At 42.3% G+C, this 24,626-nt stretch overlaps 1 protein-coding gene and 1 long non-coding RNA gene across 2 annotated transcripts in view; one reads left to right on the top strand and one right to left on the bottom strand.

Annotated features, from left to right (window-relative positions):
* Positions 1-11,081: 11,081 nt before the first annotated feature.
* Positions 11,082-21,081, bottom strand: LOC143285840 (uncharacterized). The gene is made up of 3 exons (XR_013055730.1): positions 21,046-21,081; positions 14,229-14,496; positions 11,082-12,422 (listed from the first exon to the last, which is right to left on the bottom strand). It is a non-coding gene; the product is annotated as an uncharacterized LOC143285840 (long non-coding RNA).
* A 101-nt stretch (positions 21,082-21,182) lies between these two features.
* Positions 21,183-24,626, top strand: part of LOC143285402 (uncharacterized) — a 371,301-nt gene continuing 367,857 nt past the window's right edge. The window contains exon 1 of the mRNA XM_076592649.1: positions 21,183-21,316. Within this exon, the coding sequence (XP_076448764.1) occupies positions 21,277-21,316 (40 nt within the window). The 5' untranslated portion in view covers positions 21,183-21,276. The remainder of the gene's footprint in view (positions 21,317-24,626) is intronic.

The following is a 24,626-nucleotide window of genomic DNA, read 5'->3' as shown; positions in this document are numbered from 1 at the left end:
CAGGTCCTCCAGTCCTCCGTAGAACTTCCGGGCCGCTGGGATTGGGTCGGGCCAGGCTTTCTCTCGGAGCGCTTAGTGGAGCGGGCAGGACTGTAGTAGATGTTCTGTTGTCTGGCTGCCTGTTCTGCAGGGTTACTGCTCTGTGTCGCCGATACGGAGTTTCGAGTATAGGTGGTGTTTCAGGCGGTTGTGGCCTGTCCTGAGCCTGAAAATGGCTACCTGCTCTCGACGAGTCAGCAGGTAGTACGGGTCTGCTCTGTTGTGGTGTGGATGCCAGGGGGGAGGGGGGGCGTCTTGGCAGAGTGGGTAAGGCGTTGGATTTCTGATCTAGTGGTTAGGGTTCGATCCCCCGTTTCAGCCCGGGTATTGTGTCCTTGGGAAAGGCACTTTCCTCCCATTTTCACCACTCCACCCAAGTGTGAATGAGTACCTCACTTGGTTGAGGAAGCTTTAAACGGCGGAAGGAGAGGACTGGGCCACGCCTTCATTATGCCAGAGTGGAGATCGACCGGCAGATGTTAGACTTCAGTATCTTCTTACAGGATTGAGGTATCTAGCATTAATCATATTTGAAAAAAAAAAACAACAACCCAACAATGTAGTGCATGTACATATTCATTTTCTGTCTTCATGCTAACTTATCGTTCGTAACTTGACGTGATTGTTACACTCTGTTTTCCCATCAGGTTATTGTGAAGCTGTGTATCCCCGGTCTGTTATCATTTATATCAGCCTCCCGTTGATAATGACGAAATCGTGTTGGTCTCATCTCTCGCGATAGAAGACCCGACGCCTGCAAATCTGTTGCCAACCTACACGCGCGCGCACACACAATCACGCGAATACGTGTGCACGCACGCACACACACACACACACGTGCGCACGCACAAACACACACACACACTGCACGTATGCACCACACCACACCACACAACACCACACCACACAGCCCCACACGCACACACGGAAACATAACACCTCCCACTCCCATACTCCCCTCCCCCCCCCCCTCCCCCCCTTCCTCAACACATATTTCGCGTGGCAGGGCGGAATCGTTTATGTATGATGAAGTATGACAGGTGCCCGTTCTGCTATGACATCAATACCATGACACATGATGCAGTGTGACTGTGATGTTCGCTGGGTCAGTCGTGAGTTAATGCGCCCCGTAATCAATAATTATAGCTTCGTCCCTTCCCCACCCCCCAATAGCTGCAAGTTTTTGTTGTTGTTGTTGTTGATGTGTGTGTGTGTGTGTGTGTGTGTGTGTGTGTGTGTGTGTTGTTGTTGTTGTTGTTGTTGTGTGTCGGTCGCTGCAGTTATTCATCGTGGAGTGTCTGTGTTTAGCTGTCGGTCTGCCTTTCACTGTTCCTGTCTGTCTGTCTGTCTCTCTTTGTCAGTTCTCACATTCATCTCTCTCTCTCTCTCTCTCTCTCTGTGTCTCTCTCTCTGTCTCCCTCTCTCTGTTTCTGTGTCTCTCTTTGTTTTGTTCCACTATTTGCGTTCACCACTTTCATTCGTTTATTATAACGGTTTGTCATACAATGAAAGTATGTTGACGCATTCACCCATGTCACGAGGACCTCATGGCCAATGACATTAAAGCGTCAAAGTCTCTCTCTCTCTCTCTCTCTCTCCCTCTGCATCTCTTTCGGGCCACCTCTCTCTCTGTCTGTCTCTGTCTGTCTCTCCCTCTCTCTCAGACTCTCGGGCTAGTCTCACCCTACCTGTCAGCCCCCCCCCCCCCCCCCCGGCCCCCGCTCCCTGTCTGTCTGTCTGTCTGTCTGTGTGTGTCATCTGTTTGTCTGTCTGTCTTTGTATTTCTCTGCGTCTGTCTTTGACCGGCTCTGTCTGTCTGTTCTCTGTCTGTCTGTCTGTCTGATTGTTTCTGTCTGTCTTTCTGCCTGTCTGTCTCTCTTTCTTTCTTGCTCGTGCTATCACAGGGAAAGATTATGCTGATTTATGTCACTTGTTCGATCCTTTTAGGCGGAGATTTAGTGCGTCAGCCCGTTTGTGATTGAATCTGCTTGGACGTTAGTGTGGGTGTGCGATGTGTGTGTGTGTGTGTGTGTGTGTGTGTGTGTGTGCGTGCGTGCGTGGTTGTGTGTGCGTGCGTGCGTGTGCGTGTGTGTCTGTGTGTGTCGGGGGGAGGGGGGGGGAGTGCGCGCGCGCGCGTCTGTGTGTGTGTGCGCGCGCTTGCTTGTTTGTTTGTTTGATTGTGTGTGTGTGTGTGTGTGTGTGCGTGCGTCAGTGTCAGTGTGTGTGTGTGCGCATGCGTTTGTTTGTTTGTGTGTGTGTGTGTGTGTGTGTGTGTGTGTGTGTGTGTGTGTGTGAGTGAGTGAGTGTCAGTGTCAGTGTGTGCATGTGCCAGTGTCAGTGTGTGTGTGTGTGTGTGTGTGTGCGCGTGCGTGCGCTTTCTCTTAGTGAAATTCGGGCGCTTCACTATAGCCGGACCAGTGCCCCCCACCCCCCCCCCCCCCAACCCCCCCACACCCCCACACCCCCTTTTTTCTTCTTTCTGTCTGCCTGTATTATATTCACTTGTATCTGTGGTGAGTCAGACATTCGTATCCATCAGTTCAGGTATAGGACATGTACAGACAGACCAAGACCTCATGTGTCCATTACGTGGAAAATGTAAAGAAGACGAGGTGCACTTCGCCGGTTCTTGTATGCCCTGTAACCCAGAGATTAAGACAAGAACTTGTCAAAGAAACATATTATAGCCGGGAACATCGTTTCCTCCGTTTCATACGCTGATACCATCTGCAATTTGAAGGAGGTGGTAACAACTGTCAGTGTGTTTCTACGGCGAGTCCGTCTTTAAACTCACGAGCTACAATATGTTCGTTGCATATTGTGTGTATGGATGCGTCTGCCTGCGTGTATGGATGCGTCTGGGTCAAGTTGATTCTTGTACAATGAATAATTTGTTATACCTGTCCAAAGCGAACTTTGTTTTAAATATAGATTTGTCAACCATAGTACTGTTGTTGCTGCGGGTCGTTCTTTTTGCTCGCTCTTAGCGCATGCTGCACATTTGATCTGGGTTTGAAATATCATCCAAAAGTCTAGCATCCATACCACCGAACATGATCTCGTGAACTGAAAGGGGTGAAAAAAAAATCTGTAACTCATTAAAGGAGAGGGAGAGAGAGAGAGAGAGAGAGAGAGAGAGAGAGAGAGAGAGATTCAGACTTCAGGTGATTTATTCAGACATAGCACATACTGAAGGGCTGTAAACTACGTACAGTGTTAGTTTAACCATTATATCGATAAAAAAGAAAAAAAAAGAAAAGAAGAGGCAAAAAACAACTTAGAGAGAGAGACAGAGAGACAGAGACAGACAGACAGACAGGCAGAAGAAGACAATGTGCTCCCGAAACCACCTTTCCGAAACCACCTTTCCTATTACGTGTCAGTACAACATGGAGTGATGCCCTAGAGGTAACGCCTCCACTAGACCTTGAGTGGTGGTCTGGACGTTAGTCATTCGGATGAGACGATAAACAGAGGTCCCATGTGCAGCATGCACTTAGCGCACGTAAAAGAACCCACGGCAACAAAAGGGTTTTTCTTGGCAAAATTCTGTAGAAAAATCCACTTCGATAGGAAAAACAAATAAACCTTCACGCAGGGGGGGGAAAAAAAAGAAGAAAAAAAAAAGAAAAAAAAGGTGGCGCTGTAGAGTAGCGACGCGCTCTCCCTGGGGAGAGCAGCCCGAATTTCACACAGAGAAATCTGTTGTGATAAAAAGAAATACAAATAAATTATTAATACTAATACAAACATGCAGCCGTGTGTCACTCATTCATTGGCCTGTATGCAGCGAAACCGACCAAGCTGATGTCAGTAACGACAGGGCGAGATAGGATCGAAAAGCACCCCTACACGAAGAGCCTGGCCACACGCAGGACAATGTCAACGTCACCGCGGCGATTGAACAAGTGCATGTGAAGACTGAACAAGCAAGACTGAAAAGGGAACAGTTCTGGATGGCGAAGCTGAAGACAGTCCATCATTCTGGCCTCAATACTGCTACAACTGACTTTAGTATTTCGACCCACATGCTATGTTTGAGATAATGAATTAGCTCGTGTGACAGCGACAACGACAATGGCGATGACTACCATTACTACCACCACCACGACCACAACTACTTGGCCTACGACTTCCATGACTATTACAGCAATAACGACAACCACTATTACTACTACGACGACGACAACAATGGCGATGACTACCACTACTACCACCACCACGAACAAAACTACTTAGCCTACTACTTCCATGTATATATGATAGTCAGTCGTGTCCGACTATGACCATCAGAACAGCAGAGGAGGCAACTGCTGTTCCGACTATTTGGGCTAGAATTTGATTATAGTGGAGAGTGTCTTGCCCAAGTTACATCCCCACTCTCTCGGCCAAGAGGGTTTTAGGACAGTCGGCGTTGGGATGGTTCCCAAAGGCCAACTAGCCCACAAGGCTGCCGCACTAAGAACCAGTGCAGTTTTGCCTCCTAGTTTGAGAGTCATAGTCCTTCACAAAAGACTAAGCTGTAAATGATTTCCCATTCACTGGAGAAACCATTGATAATACAGCTCTCACGTTGCTGTTGGCCTAAATGTAAAACTTATGTCAATCTGTGATATAAGCCGAGTGTTGGGCCGAAACTTTCATGACTATTACAGCAATAACGACAACCACTATTACTACTACTACTACGACGACGACAACGACGATAATGACGACGACAAAGATTGCTACCAGGTATTCTACTACTGGTTGTGGGCGTGGAGGTGGCGCTGGTGCTAGTAATGGTGGTGGATGTCCAATTATTCTATTTTATTCAGTTGTTTCTTTTCTTTTCTTTTATTTAATCGTTTTATTTAATTTTTATTAATTTTGTTCATAATTATATGTAAAATTCACCCCATTTTCCTTAATTCTTTCTCTCCGTCAGTACCTTTTTGAGATGCATCTCATTTTGTAATGCAACCCTTTCTTCTACTTTGGATTATTTTACCTAGTTAGGTTTTAGGAAACTTGTTTTTTGATAGCAGAAAAAAAAATAGACAATCATAATTATTTGGGAAAGTGGGCACGGATCTGAGCCAAGTCTGGCAGTGGTGAATTCGCTTCACAACATGCACGTCAGAGTCATGGCGTGCTTGCGTCATTCTAGCTGCGTAAGAATGGATTTACGTGTAAAACAAGTCATCCCTTGAGGGAGGAACGAGACTGTTCCGAAAATTTGGAATACGTGATACTGAAAGATTGATGTTTTTTTGTTTCTCTCTCTCTCTCTCTCTCTCTCCGGTTGGGGAGGACCGTCCATACTCGTTATGGTGATACCAGACCTGCCCTGTTCATGTCAATCATAGGACACAGGCTGCCACGGGAAGCAACAAGAACTGGTGTGCTTTTTATTTATTTGTTTGTTTATTATTATCAGTAGTAGTAGTAGTTCGCAGTAGTAGTTGTTTTGTTTTTATAATAAATATTTTTTTATTCGAGTTTAACATTTAATACATACAGACAGACGTAGTAGTAGTTAGTAGCAGCAGTACTGTTTAATTTAATTATTAGGCCCCATCATTTTGTTGTTGTTGTAGATAATAGTTGTTCGTCAGTGCTGTTAGGCCATTACTCCTCCAATCGGAACATAATAATCATAGCTTTGTTTGAAACGGGATATGTCGAAACAGGCGCTGTACTCACTCGGACGTTACGAGCGTACGTGTAGCTCGTTGCGGGTGACACACGATCTGTTTGAGATCCGCCGGTGTCGCCAGACGGGCTTCATGATCAACCGTGCGGTTGAAACGGCTGGTGTGACGGCTCCTTTACCGCCACCCGACAACAACCCCATTAAATGAACTCTGCTAATATCATGCTTCTCCGAGTGGCGTTGGAAATCGCGCGCGCGCACGTGCCCGCACGCAGGTGCACGTGCACAGGGAAAGGGGGGGGGGAGGGGCTGGGGGGGGGGGGGGGTGCATACTGAAGGGATGAAACTGGGTGCGGTAATTTGAGCAAGTCTCCTTCCTGCTGCAACGATATAGGGTCCACAGTGGATTAGAGTTGAATCAGTGTTTAGTCCGCAAGTCGGAGGGGGGCCGCCAACCGTGCCCCCCCCCCCCCACCCCGCCAGCCCCTCAGGTCCCACAAGAATGATAAAGACTTGTCTTATGATGTTGCGGTGTCTACTGAACTCATTTTTACACGTTCTCAAGGGAAAAAAAGAAAAAGAAAAAAAAAAGGACGCAATCTGAGTTACTGCCCTTGGCACAAGAACCTTAATCCTATTATCTTCGCTCTTCCTCTGTGGCCGTCATCCTGTTATTGTCATGTTTCCTTGTTTCTCTATGACTCAAAAGAGTTAATGGGAATAAACAAACTCAAACTCGCGCGCCTCGGTCCGGGCAACGAAATAAAGACAAAGCTCAACTTCAAACCCTCATAAATCATATCTTTATACAGGAAACCACCACATATCATACGTTTTCATTTTCGTTACGATCTTTACTATTCGTATGAATAATTATCCAGAATTGAAATATCTTAAGTCCTTCTTTCTCAATTAAAGCTTGTATCGACGAATAACGTAAAATTATCCGGTTGTTTTTATCTTCAGTATTACTTCAATATCAATCTCTTCAGTCGAAATCATTTTTATACAGAGGCTGGCAGCGGTCTTACATATGCCATGTTCCCCTGCTTCAAAAAAACAATAAACTAATTAGAAGAATTTTCGTTTAAAATATATTGTATATGTTCAGCTATATTTTATTTTTAATCAAGAAAATAAAGTTTACCGGCCGAGCAACCACCACCGCACCCTTAACACTTACAGGAATAAAGCAGACTGGTTTTAAACATAATTATTTAATATTCTGTCGTGATTTATAATTGTTTTTCACTCGAAACCACATGATTTGACGTCTTGAAGGTAATTGTGAGGCTATCGTGGGGCCAACCTAATGTTATGTAACAACTCTTCTATCCTCAAACAGCAAAGATTTCAAGAATGTGAATTTGTGGGGCGCTAATTTCAAAGTGTTCTTTTGTTTGCAGTTGATTATTGAATAACGGACAGTTTGGGGTGTCGACGATTTCACATTTGCATTTGTTTTGTATATCTGCTGAAGTGAACTTGGTGATAGTGTAAATAGAAGAAATGACGTCAAGAAAGAGCAAGCGTGAACCAGTCTCACATCAAGAGTTGAGGAAGCCCCACACTGCATCATACATTTTGAGGAATCGATTGAAGAGCCTAATTTCGTCTGTTTTGGTGTGTGTGTGTGTGTGTTTTCCCCCCTTTTTTCCTTCTATAATTACAAACGGCTGCAGTTTACAGTTTCGGTCAGAGACGCTTCAGTCAAGACATGGCGAGACAGAGACAGCTGGAATCTGCAGACTCCCAATATCGCATGGATATGTCTGCAAATATGTGTGTGCGTGCGTTCGTGTGCGTGTGCGTGTGTGTGTGTGTGCGTGCGTGGTGTGTGTGTGGTTCACTATATAACCCCCAAACAATGCATGATAGCCAGGCCCACAGCAATGCAACTGTGCTATTTTGGAATGTTATCGATTTCCAAATTATAACTTTCCTGCATACCTAATGGTGTTTCTCGCTGATGAGAAATACCTATTAAAACGTATGCCTGTTGTTGGATGACGTATACACATACAAGGTCACACAGAAATGTGGAGAAATGCTGATATTGCAATGTTATACTGTGTGCAACGCTTTATCGATGTTGATTGGTTTGATTTTGGATTGGACGAGAGAGCCGTTTGGGCATGATTTGTATCCTGAATTTGTGTATAATTCAAAATGATGGATGTTTTTCAGTTGACGTTAAAAGTATACCTACTCCCTCCACTGCTCCCGACTGCATTGTGGTTTGTCCAATGGTTGGTGAGAAAACGTTGTTCACGCGGACAGATTGACAGACACGCGCGCTGGGATTTAGTTTAGGCATTTGCGTGCACGCGCACACACACACACATGCATGAGGTGTCTTATCATTATTTTTTATTTTATTATCATGTTTTTTTAGTTTCTGAATTTTCGAAAAAAAAAAGAAGAAGAAGTAAGTGTGTTCCACGCTTGTGTGCATGGTTGGGTGAGGGTGGGGGATGCTCCTTTGATTTTCTTTTTATTCGTTTATTATTATTACAGTGAATAGGTATACAGACAGTGTTGACAGCGTTTTTTTTTCTTTCTTTTTTATCACAACAGATTTCTCTCTGTGAAATTCGGGCTGCTCTCCCCAGGGAGAGCGCGTCGCTGTAATACAGCGTCACCCTTTTTTTTTTTTTTCCTGCATGCAGTTTTATTTGTTTTTCCTATCGAAGTGGATTTTTTCTACATAATTTTGCCAGGAACAACCCTTATGTTGCTGTGGGTTCTTTTACGTGCGCTACGTGCATGCTGCACACGGGACCTCGGTTTATCGTCTCATCCGAATGACTAGCGTCCAGACCACCACTCAAGGTCTAGTGGAGGGGGAGAAAATATCGGCGGCCTAGCCATGATTCAAACCAGCGCACTCAGATTCTCTTGCTTCCTAGGTGGACGCGTTACCTCAAGGCCATCACTCCACATAGGACGTATTTTAGGACAAGTGATGAAGGCCTACAAGTGTAAGGTGGTCCAACAGACTGACAATCGAATGATTCTGAGGTCCGATCAGTTAGAAACACACACACACACACACACGCACACACAAAAGCACAGTCACATTCAATGACTCACACAGCGTCCCATATAAAACTAAAATCAATGAAATAAAACCAGGCACACTTGGTAAATGTGGCATAATGTTAAAATTCATTAACTGAACTGGTGTATTCACAAATAAATATACATTTCAACATTGTGAGGTACACAAAATTAATGTGCTTGTATGTGTACGTGTGTGTGTTTGTGTGCGAGTGTGTGTGTATGTGTGTGTGTGTGTGTGCGTGTGTGAGTACTCTTGTGCATGCCTATGATTTTTCGTGTATGATTACAGTTATGTGTCAGGAGTAGGTGTGTTTGTGTTTGAATGCACTTAACTTACCATCGTTGAGATCAGACTGGCATCACAGGACTACGACATATTACCCGAAAGAAGGTGCTTGCTTTGAAGTTATTGAACAAATCAATATTTCACTTTGAGCAGTGCACTGAGGTGTGATCAAGCACAAGCTATATGCTGTAAGTTCATAATTATCATTATCAATAGTAATAATATTTTTTTATCATTACATCATTCATAGGTCAGTTCCTCATATTTTCTCACAGCTTATATTTCATGCGGTTTTCATCATTTAATTTTGCAAATTCAAGTGTAACCAGTTCGCTTTATTGAATTTATGCTTGGATTAAAAAAACAAACAAAAAACAACAAGCAGCAAAAAAGCATGAAATGTGCAACAGCCTTTTATGGTCATTGGGGTAGTGAATTCATATCAGCTGTGTCTAGGGCTCACCACAGAAAGGTGGGACCCAGTCCTCTCCTTTCACTGTTTTAACCTTACCCAACTGAAACCAGGTACCCCATTCATACCTGAGTGGAGTGGAGTGGGGAAATCATTGTAAAATTCACAACACCATGCAGAAACTGGGGCCTTGAACCCAAGTTATCACTGGCGACCACTGGGTCCAGCACTAAACCGATTCTGCTTCAGCGCCACCATTATGCTCACAGAACTTAAAATTAACACTTTTAGTGTAAAGTTAAGTTTTATAAACAATGCGCAATTCCAGTATGTGCTGTTTTGCAGGACCTTTTACTTGCACTGATTTAAGAATATCTGTTTCTTCAGGAAAAGAGGTTTACACAAATACGGTATCCGTCTTACGTTCACATATTTGCTTGCACACAAGACTATGTGCTTATAAAAAATGTACACACATACAGTGATACACACACTTCATCTACAAAAGCAATAGGTCGTCTTATATTAAAAAATATTTTCACCATGAAAAACAGCAATAATTAAGAAAGTGTGCATATTGCCACATAACTGTGTCTGCATATGTGTCTGCATGCTGGCGCATGCACATGTATGAGTGTATGTGTGCGAGTGCACACACATTTTGTTGCGGTTAATGAATGGGCACAAACGTGCACTTGCATACTTTTATACTGTCTGAGTACAGAATTCTGCAGATAGTTTCCTTTGCCACTATCAAATAGTTTCCACAAAGGAATAGTTTCCTCAAGGTAACTATTTGTGTCTCAGATCAGTTTAATGTGTCAGAGGAGGGGATGGGGATATGTCTTTGTCATCCAATGCGGCTTTCTGGTTCCTTGGGATTTATCGATAACACACCATAAACACATATAAATACACACACACACACACACAGAGCGTGATGAAATATTCTTCTTCTTTTTATTTAGTGTCTATTCATATCAACATATCTGCAGCAAAACTAGCATAATAGTAGTTGTATATAATCATGAAAATTTGCTTTAAAAACAAACAAACGAAATAACACACACACAAATACAATTTCAGGTCTTCACTACCCAGCACCCTATGAACAAACTTCACTGATCAGAAAGGGGAGAGGTGTGGCGTGCTTTTGTACAAATAAATTACAAGTAAAAAGGTTACCTTGCTTTTAAAAGTGATCCAAAATAGCATTATATGAATATAATAATCATAACAGTGCTGAGGAAAAAAAACAACAAAATATGTTTATAACGACGCTCTTCGAAGAATAAGAACGAAAACCAACAAACTGTCAACTGATTCAGCCAGCAACATGGAATGGAAAGGTTAAAAAAAACAAAAAACAAAAAACATCTTGCAGAGTGTGCTGCAGTAAATTATCCTTCCCTGTTTTTTTTCGTCTTCTTATTTTCAGTTCTTAATTTGTGTTCACTATGCGGAGGTGTGGTAAAAAAAAGAAAAAGAAAAAAAGATCACATTTACTACTGTGTACATCTTAATAGCAGTTAGGATCACACACACACATGCTGCTAAATATATTCTACAGCCTTCCACCTCCAATCCCAATTAAAAAAAAACCCAAAAAACCCACAACAACAGAATTTGCTGACCCCCCCCCCACCTCCCCCACCCCCCCAAAAAAAGTTTGTCAGCTTAATGTCAGTCATATGAGCTGCCAACCCCCCAAAACACATGAAGACCTGCCTTCTCAAATTTTCTGTCGTAAATCATTCACAGGGCATTGAGCAAGTGACAGGCCTGTCACAGAAGGAACGGTCATAAATTTGGGCTGCAGCAGCTGCCCTTAGCATCGCTGACTAATGACTGTCACCATGGTGACAAATCAAAACGACACCACTGTCAGACACGAGAACCCGCCTGACATCATTTCATCCAAGTCATGCAGGTGTGGGCTGACTATGTTTGTATATAGGCAACAAACCAAAGCTGCTCTCCCTTTTTTCTGTTCCAGTTTTATTCATTGCTTTTTATTGTAGCTGGTCAAATGTCTGACTAACGAGTTCAAGATTTAGAATCCCTTTAGATTCTCATTTTTATTTTCTTGGCCCGTCACCAACCAACCACAAAGACCAGACTGCTAATCATTGTTGTAGCATTAATAATCAATATTATTTTCCCTCCACATACAAAACTGAAATACCTCACTAATGCTGGCAGTTCTTTCCAACCATATAAAGCAGAACTTACGGCAAATCTGATCACTACAAAGGTTTAAGGACTTTCTGTTAAGTTTGTGCAAGTGTTGAATTAAAGCATCTTGCAAGCGGTTTCTTTTCTGTTTTCACATACTGTGCCGAAAGTGTCTTGCCAATTTTTAAGCAAACAATAATGTACACATCATCTATATTACAAAAATAAAAAAGAGAGAGAGAAAAAAAAACAGAGATACAAGTAGATACTTCTACCATGCTGCCATCTGTCAGTCAGTAGATACCACCCGGATGCAGTCTTCAGCACATTCTGAGTGCTTTTAACCAGTTCAAGAAATCAATAATGTAAACACCTTAAAATCTCATCTGGCGTGATTACTCTGCAAGTCTGTAGCTTTGAAGAGTTTTGTTTTTGGTGTGTGTGATACTGATTTCAAATTTGCCTCAGGGCTGTTGATTTTCAGTGTCTTCTGCAAAGATCGATGCAGGCTGGACCTTAACTCTCTCCATACGAACGGCAAAAGAGACGACGTTAACAGCGTTTCACCCCAATTACCATCATCAAAATATTGCAAGCGGAAGGCTCTTACACTGAAGAGGTGAATGTTGACAAAAAATACCACAATTCTGACGACAGAAGCTAAAGGTTGGGTCATTCAGACACCCACTGGACATCCGAGGGGTCTGTGTAGAAGAGAAGAGAGGACTGGCCGTACTGAGTGAGTTAAACAATGCTCACAGATCTGGTGCTGGGCAGGACGAGTGGATGGATGCTTGGTATATTGGAACACACTGCAACAGAGAACATATCATTTTGAGATGATGTCAAATGTACACTATAGATGAAGACAAACACACAAATAACGGTCACCAGTGTATAGTCATCTGAAATGAGAAGATGGTGCACACACATTTGTTTGAAATGTGAAGTTAGTGCACACATATTCCTCTGAAATGTGATGTTGGTGTGCACATATTTGTCTAAAATTTGACGTTAATGTATACATGTATATTCATCTGAAATGTAAAGCCAATGCGCATGTCTAAAATGTGATGTTGGTGTACACATATTCATCTGAAATGTGAAATCAGTGCACACATGTTTGTCTGAAATGTGAAGTTGGTGCACACACATTTATCTGTAATGTGAAGTTGGTGTGCACACATTAATGTTAATGTACACAGCCACATATTATTTCCACACTAACACATAATGATGCAGTACAGCACTTCAACTGTCAACTGCTCATGGTTTTCTGGAAACATTACTAAAATATATCTTTCTCATATAAGATGTTTAAGCACACACACACACACAAAAAATCTATCTATATAGATACAGATATATATATATATATATATATAGAGAGAGAGAGAGAGAGAGAGAGAGAGACAGAGGATTATTTCATCAAAATTCACACACACACACACACGTGCGCGCACACGTGCACACACACTACATAAATATCACAGTAATTTGAGTATATGAATAAGTAAAAGGCAACTTTTTCTGTCCAGATGAGAATAGCAAACTTTGCAACTGACTTCTACTTCCCTTTTTATTAAGCCATGTCTACTGATATGTTGTAGTTAATGTAGATATGTTGTCGTTTAAACACATTTTTCAGGTTTCTATAATCACCAATAATCTCAGGCCACACTGAAGAATATATAATCATAATAACTATTAAGACTTGTTACCTTAAAAACTGAACCAAACAAAAAACAAAACACACATAAAATTGTTGGAATTTATCACAGATAATTTGATAATGTGCTACATATATATATATATATACACATTTTAGAATGGTTAATGACGGGCGCAACAGCCGAGTGGTTAAAGCGTTGGACTGTCAATCTGAGGGTCCAGGGTTCGAATCACGGTGACGGCGCCTGGTGGGTAAAGGGTGGAGATTTTTACGATCTCCCAGGTCAACATATGTGCAGACCTGCTAGTGCCTGAACCCCCTTCGTGTATATGCAAGCAGAAGATCAAATACGCACGTTAAAGATCCTGTAATCCATGTCAGCGTTCGGTGGGTTATGGAAACAAAAACATACCCAGCATGCACCCCCCCGAAAATGGAGTACGGCTGCCTACATGGCGGGGTAAAAACGGTCATACACGTAAAAGCCCACTCGTGTGCATATGAGTGAACGCAGAAGAAGAAGAAGAATGGTTAATAAAATATACAAAGAACTATATACAAAAGCTCTAAGTACTACATTTAGTGATTTACATTTTTTTAGGCATGTAAATTTTTACGAACTTTACTTAGCTAAAAATATTTCCATAGACTACGATCAGCACATATATGAGTATACATAACACCATAACATACAACAAAGTAGTAAACCAATACACATCACACACATGATACACACATATAATTGCCTCTCCTCCTCTCTCCAAATGACATATATATATATATATATATATATATATATATATATATATATATACTAATAACATGAACACCACATAATCATCTAGTATCACACAGACACACACTCTTGTTCTCACACACACAAATACACACACACACACAAACACTCCTTTCAAACACACACACACACACATGCACACCCACTCACATGTGGCCTGTCAACGTCCTGATTGTCACTGACATAGTTCACCAGTTGAGGGTCTGCCTCAGCTGGTATCCCTTGGGTCAGACATAGTTCACCAGTTGAGGGTCTGCCTCAGCTGGTATCCCTTGGGTCAGACATAGTTCACCAGTTGAGGGTCTGCCTCAGCCAGGTACATCTTGAAACTTGTGATGACTAACATCCCAGTTCACATGTCCAAGGATTCTCTCCTTGCATTCTGGATACAGGTGAATGCCATGCACTTTCCCCATCTCTGCACAAATAAAACAACAAAACAACAGTACAGACATTACCATATGCTGCTGATTTTTTTTTTTTTTTTAAATTACCAAAGCATCTGACATCTTTCAAATAATTATTGGCTGAGAAATGTTACAACAGCTGGCTGTGTGTGTGTGTGTGTGTGTGTGTGTGTGTGTGTGTGTGTGTGTGTTCCAGGCAATGACAACAACAGTAACATAATAAGGACAATAATAGCATATCAACTTAGGTAAGATAAATATTGAATGTGGCAATATATCTAAACTAGCTACTTGAAATATGAGATGAAAATGCACACACATACATACATGCATGCCATGCATACATACATACTGGTACATACATACATACATATATGCATGTCTGTAATTCAAGGCAGTCTTGCTCACAAGCCTCAGGAGCATTATCATGGCAGACAGGAGGGAGAAAGGGACAGAGAGAGAGAGAGAGGGAGAGAGAGAGAGAGATGGAGGGAAAGGGAGAGAAAGAAAGAAATACGTGAGGGAAGAGAGAAAGAGTGAGAGAGAGGAGCGAGAGAGAGAGAGAGAGAGAGAGAGAGAGGTTAATGAAAAAGAATCTGATGTGCCAAGCAAGTTCTCTTCAGAGTATCATGATGCAATATTCAATGATCAATTATCACTGGGTCCACTTCCAAATGTATGCAAATGTATGCAAAAAGCTGGCCACACAATTCCATACCCTTGAAACAGGAGCATGGCTGCCTATATGTAATAAGTGGTGGGGGTAAAAATGATCATACACACAAAAAGCCCACTTGTAGATCTCTGGCATGCATGCTGGAGATATAGGCCTCATAGCAGAAAAAAACACCCATCAAATTCCATGAGGCAAGAGAGGTAGACAGGCTGACAACTTAATTCATTTTCTGAGTGAGGCATATCATAGAAGATAATTATGCTGTAGTAAAAATCAGGAGAGAGAGAAAAAAGGAGAATGACCAATCATGTCAGAAAACTAAGTGAAAGGATACAGGTACAATGGAGAGAAATACATGGATGGAGGGAGGGAGGGAAGGGTGAAGGTAAAAAAAAAAAATCAGGGATGAGGGAAGGGAGGGAGGGAGGGAGGGAGGAGGGGGGTGGGGGGAGGGCATGTGCAAGCAAGGGCCACCACAAAAAAAAAACAAACAACAACACCCTTTTCCTACACATGTTTTATTGGTTGGGTTGGGTGGGGGGTGGAGGGAGGTGGAGTATGGGGGGGTGGAGCAGCTGGTTGGTAGGTAGGTGATGGGTGAGAAATTGCACGTGTCAGTTACATCAAGTCTGGCAAAATGGCAAGTGATTAGGCGCCCCTGCTGGCTGGAGGATGGCTGTTGTGTGCTCACTACAGTGCTTAGGGGCCTGCCTGCCTGCCCGCCAGCTCTGCATCCCTCCCTCCCATCACAGTGCACCATGCATCACCATAAACGCTCTGTCTAGCATGTCACATGGACGTGTCACTGCAAATGCCACATTCTTCCCCCCCCCCCCACCCCTCTCCCCTGCAACACCCCCCATCCCACCCTAATAGGGCAGTTCCCTCCCCCCACCACCACTCCTGAATCCTCTCCCTTTTTTCCTTTTCCTTTTGACTCTTCTTCACTCTCTCTCTCTATTTGTTTATTCAAAATTTTAGAATATTATTTTTAAGCACATGCTGAAAGATAATATGAATTATACAGAGTGTAAACATAATGGTGGAAAAATAGTAAAAATATACAGGTATTTCATCTGCTATTTCTAATATATATGCTGACAGTGTGTGTGTGTGTGTGTGTGTGTGTGTGTGTGTGTTTGTTGAAGATGAGTAATTTAGCAGGTAAAAGGCACAGAGTAACAAAACACCATTAAACATTGTACCCATTCAACTGACAGGGACAGTTAATATTTATGTCTTGAAAGGGTATCCACATAATTCATGTTCTATCAATTTTCATTCAATTTGTATCAAAGCATTTACTGCTTCTGGTGATTGAATGTTGTATTGTACTGTATTACTCTTTTTTTTTGTCACAACAGATTTCTCTGTGTGAAATTCAGGCTGCTTTGCACAGGGAGAGCACGTCACTACACTGAGAGTGCCATCCAATTTAAAAAAATTTTTTCCGGACTGCAGTTTTTTTAAATTTTATCTGTTTTCTTATCAAGTGGATTTTTCTACATAATTTTGCCAGGGACAAACCTTTTGTCACCATGGGTTCTTTTACATGTGCTAAGTGCTTGCTGCACATGAGAACATGGTTTATTGTCTCATTTGAATTACTAGCATCCAGACCACCACTCGAAGGTCTAGTCGAGGGGGAGAAAAATCTGGCGACTGTGCCTGGAATTGTACCAATGTGCTCAGATTCTCTCGCTTTCTAGATGGACACGTTACCTCTAGGCCATCATTCCACATATTCAGAAATATATTTAACATTGTTTGCATTAATACTGAAAAACATTCCCCCCTTTTTTTCTATGGAGCTGTGGTATCTATATGTCACTGTGTGCGCGCGCACACATGTGTGCATGTTTGCGTGCACCTAAAAGTGTGTGTGTCTGTGTGCGTGAGCATGTGCATGTGCATGTGTGTGCTAGTGTGTGTACAAGTTTTCACAAGCATGCATGTGTGTGAGAGACAGTGTTGTCTAACTGCTTGACAATATCAGTTTGACAGTGTTGTCTAACTACTCGACCATTTCAGTTTTTTATTTCCTTCATTTATTCCTTTTCTGATTTTTTGTACTAATCAGGCCTTGAGAGCCTACCCAAGGTTTACACTGACATAAAATGAAATAATCATTAGACAAAATAAACAGGTAAATGTTTATATATATGCTAGAATGGTTTTATAAGCATTAACGACATCAGTATTTATTGACAATACCTGACTTGTCTGACTTTGATCGCAGTTCAAGATCAGAAGGTGAAGTAAATCTACTTTACCATTTATGGTTATTTCTTAAAATACAGAAGCATAACAACTAATAAAAAGAAAAAAAAAGCAAAAAAAAAAAAAAAAAAAAAAAAGCCTGCACCAAGTTGGAATGGTATCCATCTGAAGGGACAATACTGTCACAGTTTTATACCTCAATCTCTTTTTCTTTATTTATTTATAATTTACTTGTTTATTTGTGGATTTCAGTGTGTCTTTCTCAAACTGGTGCTACACTAAATATGAAAAATAATGAATCCTTTTCACCTTGCTTTTCACTTGTATATACTGTTTCTTGGTTCTAATGTGTCAACTCAAAACAGCATGTTTTCAAGAAGAAAAAAAAAGTAAAAGTTTTGAAACATTGTTCAAACTTCAACCCTTTCTTTTGTGGATGGTTCCCCTGTCATCTCACCAAAATTTTCATCTAGGTACACTTGTTGTACTGTTATGAAACCTGACGTTCTTTCATGATTTACACGGCACAACACAAGAAGTTCTCAAAACTTGTGGTCTAAGTTTCCTTTGTGATCGTGATCAAAGGTGACAGACCTGACAAAGCAAGAAGAATCTGTCTGCTTGCACTGACAGTGATTTGTGGCAAAGTTCTCAATTACTTTGGACGTGGTTCAAAATGTATTGAGAGAACCTATTATTTTGCCCTGGACTTAGTCACGAGGGAAAAGTCCTTTTTTTTTTTTTTGCTTTGTTTGTACTTGTTCTCAGACACTGCCAGACTTGAATATCACTGACCAAAGTTGTTTTAAAACTTGCCTTGCACTGCAGCTGTATCAGGGACAACAGATTGTTTTTTCCTTCTTTTTTATTTATTTAAAAAATATGTTATTTTATTTGCTAATACTTCACCATCATTGCATCTACATCAACTAATTTTTTGACATTTTAAAAATTGTATTCCAGTAAAACACTACAGGCACTAGGTTGAGAAATCTTATGTTTATAAAGTTGGATGATGACCCTTATAAGTTATCTTACATAAAGAGACAAGTCACAAGGTTATGAATGTGAGCATCCTACCAACCTGATACATAGTGAATAGAAGAGAAAATCAAATAGTTTGAATGCCTTGTCTAAATTAAGTTAGGACACTCTCTCTCTCTGTGCATGGCATATGCACACTCTCTGCAGTTATTTGTAGGACATGGTTTACTCACTTTTTCTTTTAGGGAAAATAAAAACATTTTCAGTTCGTCTCACAATTTATTTTCTAGTCTATGGTCTGAATCAAAGAAAACAAAAAGAAAAAAAAAAGACAACAAAAAGAAAGATATTGAGTTGTAGACTTGCACTGAAACAAACACCACTTCCATAACCCCAGTGTTTAAAAAAATGCACTGACTGTAAAACGATAATGCTGAGTAAATCATAAACAGATCTTGCCGTAACTGCTCAGAACACAATTTCAATGCCACTTAATACCTGCTGGGGTTTTTTTTTAAGATAAAAAAGAAAAAAGGGCTAGCATGTTTCCATGTTAAATATCTTGATGTAGTATTTCAATTTCAAGGGAAAAAAGGTACTGAATTGAGGACAATAACAAGAACATAATATGTTACTGGATGTCCATGTTCTGAATGTGATTTCCCTTTATTGTTATAAGTGTAACTTTAATCAATTAATCTTACATACATACATACATGTACTCCAGCCAAAAGAAAATTTCCTATGAATTTACAATCAAGATGTATCATCTTAATACATTATATATATATAATATATATATATATATAATGATAAACTGTGCACTATATTTAACATATAACATTTGCACATGCACATAATATATCATTATATGTGTGTGTAATGAGTGATTAAAAAAAACAACAACAAAGAAAAAACAACAACAACAAAAACACTTAAATATGCCAAAATACTTTTTAGGGGGGCTGGTGGGGTGGGGGTTCAGAACTAAATAAATAGAGAACACGGAGAATTACACACAAAAAAAATATATAAATGGTAAAAAAAAAAAAGAAAAAAGAAGGGAATCTTTGAGTACAAATAGACACACAAAGGTGTGTGTGTGTGTGTGTGTGTGTGTGTTTGAGAGAGAGAGAGAGAGAGAGAGAGAGAGAGAGAGAGATGCAGGCAGCAGCAGCACTCAGGATAAGAAACTTTCCCAATCACTGAACATTTTTACCAGGCAGGCTTCTCTCCCTTTTTCTTAACTCTGCACTGGAGACGTTTGGATTCCATGATTTTTAATAAAATATAAATACCCATGCTCTTTATTGTTTTTATAAATCTCCAGTAATCAACTTAACCTTGAAAATTGATTACTATCACAATTGGGTAAATGTGTTTTAAAAATATTTTTATTATCATTATTATCTTTTTTTTTTTTTTTTTTTTTTTTACAGTTTACACAACTTCATAAAGAATGCACACAGAATACATGTTTTGATTATTTTTTTAATGGCAGATTCATATTCATCAAAATAGCACTTAACAGAACACATGTCACAATCCATTATTGTCTTTTGAAAGTCAATTTATGTACTATCACGTGGACTTTTAACAAATCAGCAGGCAGTTCACAAACGTGCACAAACACAGGAACATTTAACCCTGTAACAAGAAATAGTAGTTTCTCTCAAAATGGTTGCACTTGAAGAATGAATTAAACTGTAAATATCCTGTGCTTGTGATAGTTGTATGAACCACTTTCACATGATGCTTAATTTTTTTTTAAAGATGTTTCAGAGCAATTCACATGGCTGATAGTGATACTGAAATACTCTCCAACAAACATACGTCCCTTCATACACATCTACGGAACATGGAACTAGAAATATTTGTAACACATACATGGTAGACTGGGATTAAACTTTTTTTTTAAAGGAAATATTATAATACAAAACAGCACACAGTGAGACAGAAAGACAAGGATAAAATTAGGTAAATCTGACATTGCAAGTCTTTTGTTTTATTTCTTTCTTTTCAACATCTTCCTGTACAAATGTAATGACAGTTAATATGATACATCTAAAATGACCACTTAAAATAATTCTAGACTAATTATACTATAGTTCATGATTATGAGCTGTTTTTGTTATTCTAATTAGTCATCATTAGCTGTGTGTGTCAAATTTTCCCTATCAAGAGCTGTTTCCCTTCATCAACCGTCCTATTTCTTACACTGCAAGCGCACCAAACTATCAAAGGAGCCTAACTAAAAGCAATAAATCAAAATCAGCCGTTGCTGGCTCTGCTCCTGAAACCGTTTTACTTGCACGGCGTAAATAAGCTCTGCATTCAATTCCATAATTCATTCATGATAACAGAATGGGAGGAGCCAGAGAGAGAAGAATGCTATCTTTCCAATTTGCTGCTCAACCGATGAACCATCCATCATAAGATAAGCCACGGCAGAAAAAACGGCTGGAACTCGTGAAGTGACACGAGAGAAGCAACACCAAATTCACATGAAGCAAGGCCCTAATTATCCTTTAACGCAAATTTACAAGAGGCAAACAAAGCTAAAACCGGGAAATCGATGTAACACTTTAGTGCATAAGAGCGGAGGTGAATCAACAGTGGTGCACGAACAGTAAAGCAAAGGGGAAAAAAAGTGTTGCAGACTAAGAAATGTGGAACTTACTGCCAGCCCTGCTAACAAGCCTGCAGTCGGTTCGCCCGGAAGCAGGTGCCATGCCCGCGCGCATGCGTCGGTTCTGTTCTTGTCCTCGCGTGACCTAGACGGCCATTCCTTCCGGGTTATTTTTGGAGGTTGGTTTGGATGGAGCGTCTGCAACAGTGCTCCTCGTGTGTGCGTTTTAAACTTTGTTTTCAGTGACCGTCAGGGAGCAAATTCGTTCGGAAAGGAGCCGAAATGACGAGGAGAAAGCAGAACTACCCGAAACGACTGAAATGTAAGTTCTGTCCATTTTTTTTTCGGGTGTGTGTGTGTGGTGAATTTAAAGCGCGCAAGCCGTTTTGCGGAGCTTTGCCCGTAGCTGGTTGTGTATGGTTGAGTGTCGTCTGCACTTGACAGGCGATCATCAGGCAGGCGTCAGGCGCTCGGCGTGTTTGTCAACACAGCGCTGGAGGCGCGTGTATTGGCGCTACTACAGCATGGAACCGAATGCGGGGGTTAGGAATCAAGGTAGTAGTTTGACGATGCAAGGTAAGGGGGATATTTTTCGGGTCCGTGGGTGCTAGTTTCTCACTCTCACTCTCTCTCTCGCCCAGTGTGGAAAACGCGGCCGCTGGAGAGAGAGAAGGGGGAGGAGAGCGGGCGGAACCCGACCATCTGCTGTTTGTTCAGGAGACATCAATCAAAGCTTTCATTGCGAAATGTCAATCAGCTGTCAGGCGGGCCTTTGTGGCGCCTCCACAATCAATCCGGGGAGCTATCAGTCCCGGGCGGCTTTTATTGTAAATGTATTTGTTCAGCAGTGCAAACAAAGACGGGGGGGAGGGGGGTTGACAGTTTGCAAGATATTGGCTAACTTGTGCATTAGATGGAAAAGGTGATAAACGCATGATGATAGCAGGAAGGAGCAGAAACTGAGAGGTGGTGGTGGTGGTGGTGATGGCTGTTATCTTGGTGCGCGTGGGTTCGTGAATATCAACCACCCCCACCCCTTGCCTCCACTCACTGAATCCTTCCCTTCTTGTGTGTGTGTGTGTGTGTGTGTGTGTGTGTGTGTGTGTTTAATTTCTTACCCACACCGCATCCGTCACTGACAATCCTCTGCAAGTTTTTCCTCCTTCTTTTTTTGCCATCTCCCGGGGTGTCAGGGGAGACAGAATGGAATTTATTCGGTGAGGTAACGAGATATACTAATTGCCGCATGATTGATAGCCCCCGTTATCAGTTGCCAAAAAAACTCGCCACACGCAAATAGCATCATTTATTTTTCATAGCTGTCAGACGGGCCGTCGCCAGTAAATAACAGTTATTGCAGAAAAGAGGCGCTGGGCCTGGAGTCGGCAAGGAGGGGGTCGGGGTTTATCTATCACCAGGGGAGGAGTTTGATTTGCATGTGACACAGCCGGGCTTAGCAGCTGTCAGAAGCGTACCACTTGTCTCTGACATCTGACAAAGCATCTTTCGAATTCAAGTGACAGGCGAAGTTTTTTATTTTTTTTTTTATTTTTTTACTTTTTAATTTTTTTTAACTTCTCCTTTCTTGTTCATTCTTTCTTTTTTGCCCCTCTGTTTTTTCTTTTCCTTGTTCAGATCTGTCTCTATTCTCTACAATCTTGGCACGAATGCTCTTTTCCTTGGTGACCTTATTCATCCTTGGGTGGAAAAAAAAGTGGGGTGGGGTTGGGGGTAGATGGAAGGGGTGGAGGGGGGGGGGGGGGGGGCAATGGAAAATGGGCGAAAAGATTTATGCGAACATCCGCAGTAATGGATCATCGGTCAGAACGGATCCCTCCGGTGACGGGGGAGGGGGGTGGGGTGGGGGGAGGGCGGAAGTAGGGAGAGAAGGGAATAGGGGTAGGGGTTAGCTGAAGGGAAAGAGAGAGAGAAGAAGGGGGGCGGGGAGGGGGGGGGAGGGGTTGCCGAGCTGCTCAGTCGGTGCAGTCCCTTGGGGTCCAGCTCCAACACCCCCCATCCACCCCCAACCCCCCACCCCACCCCCCTCAATCCCTCAACCCCATTGCACACCCTTTCCCCACCTCCCTCTCACAAATTTATTTTATATATCTAAACCGCGGTGTTGGGGGCTAGTAAATCAATCAGAGGTGTAGCACGGCATGTACTCTTGCCATTGATCGGGCCTTATCTGTGGCACTGACGAACTGAGGAAATGGAGACACTACATCTCTCCCAGTAGGGGTGTGGGCTGTGGTGGGTGGGATGGGGGGAAGCGTGTGTGGGTGGGAGTGGAAGAGGGTGGCTGGGGAGGGGGGCTGGGATTGGGGGTGGGGGGGAGAGAACGACAGCGCCTCTACCTGCTTTTTCTTTTTTTCTTTTTCTTTTTTTATCAGACTAGCCTCCTCTCCCCCTTCTTTTTTTTTGTTGTCTTTTTTTTCTTTTCCTTTCTTTTCTTTTCTTTCTCTTCTTCCCTCCCCTTATTCGCGGCTTGAGGGTGAGCGGTGACCGTGCATCGGATAGCTCATTAACTTTGTGTGATTTATGATGATCCGTAAGCAACGCCAGTGCTTGATCCCACGCGTTTTCGGCAGTGGGGTGGGAGAGGGGTGGAGAGGGAACGGGACATGTGTGGGGGTGGGGGTGGGAGAATGGAGAGAAGGGGCGGGCAGGCAGGCAGGCTCTTGACACGAAACCTGAGGGGGGTGGAGGTTGTGTGTGTGTGTGGTGGGTTGGGGGGGGGGGGGTGGGGGGGGGGGGGGGGCGGAGGCGGTTGCGGGGGACGCAGGGAGTGGGGAGATAGAAAGAGAGAAAGATGGAGAGAAGAAGAAGAAAAAGAAGAGAAAGACCAAGGGAGGGAGGACATAGATGCTTGTTTTTGCTTTTATTTTTTATTTTTTTATTTCTGAGTGATGGGCTAGAAAGAGGGAGGGAGAGACAGAGAGAGCAGACAGACAGACAGACAGGGATCGGAAGAGCAAGGGAGTGGATGAAAGACGGCAGTAGATGGAGGAGACAGCAGGAGATGATAATTTTTTTTTCATTTTTGCATCCGCATCCAACTCTCTCTCCCTCTATCCGTCTCTCTCTCTCTCTCTCTCTCTCTCTCTCTCTCTCTCTCTCTCTCTCTCTCTCTCTCTCTCTCTCCCGCCTTCTTTCTACATCACGGGGGGTTATTATGCTGGCATTACTTGATATTGACAGTCCATCTGCAGCAATAAATCATCGCTAACTGGCACTAGTGTTTCTCTGCCAGAGAAGAGGGGCGGAGAGGGTGGTGGTGGTGGTGGTGGGATTTGGGAAGTGGGAGGAGGGAGAAGCAGAGGGTGGTGAGGGGGGATGGGTGGGATAGAAAGTCTTCTCGTGCACGCACCCATCAAGTTCCGTCGACAGACAAGCTGTAAGGGAAGGTGGGGAGGAGGAGGAGGAGAGGAGGACAGGGAGGGAGGTGTGTGTGGGGTGGGGGTTGGGGTGGAGTGAGGGGGGTATTGACGGAGGAGGAAGAGTGTGGGGGGGGCTGTAGTGGTGATTTAAACAGAACAGGACACAGAAAAAAAAAAGTTGGGAAGAAGATAATTCTGTAGAAAGGGAAGGGGTAGGGGGTGGGGGGGGGGGGGGGGGGGGGGGTTGTTGAC

Source organism: Babylonia areolata, chromosome 9 (assembly GCF_041734735.1).
Source record: "Babylonia areolata isolate BAREFJ2019XMU chromosome 9, ASM4173473v1, whole genome shotgun sequence".
NCBI lineage: Eukaryota > Metazoa > Mollusca > Gastropoda > Neogastropoda > Buccinidae > Babylonia > Babylonia areolata.
The sequence above is the reverse complement of the archived record's forward strand: the minus strand, read 5'-3'. Positions and strand labels throughout refer to the sequence as shown.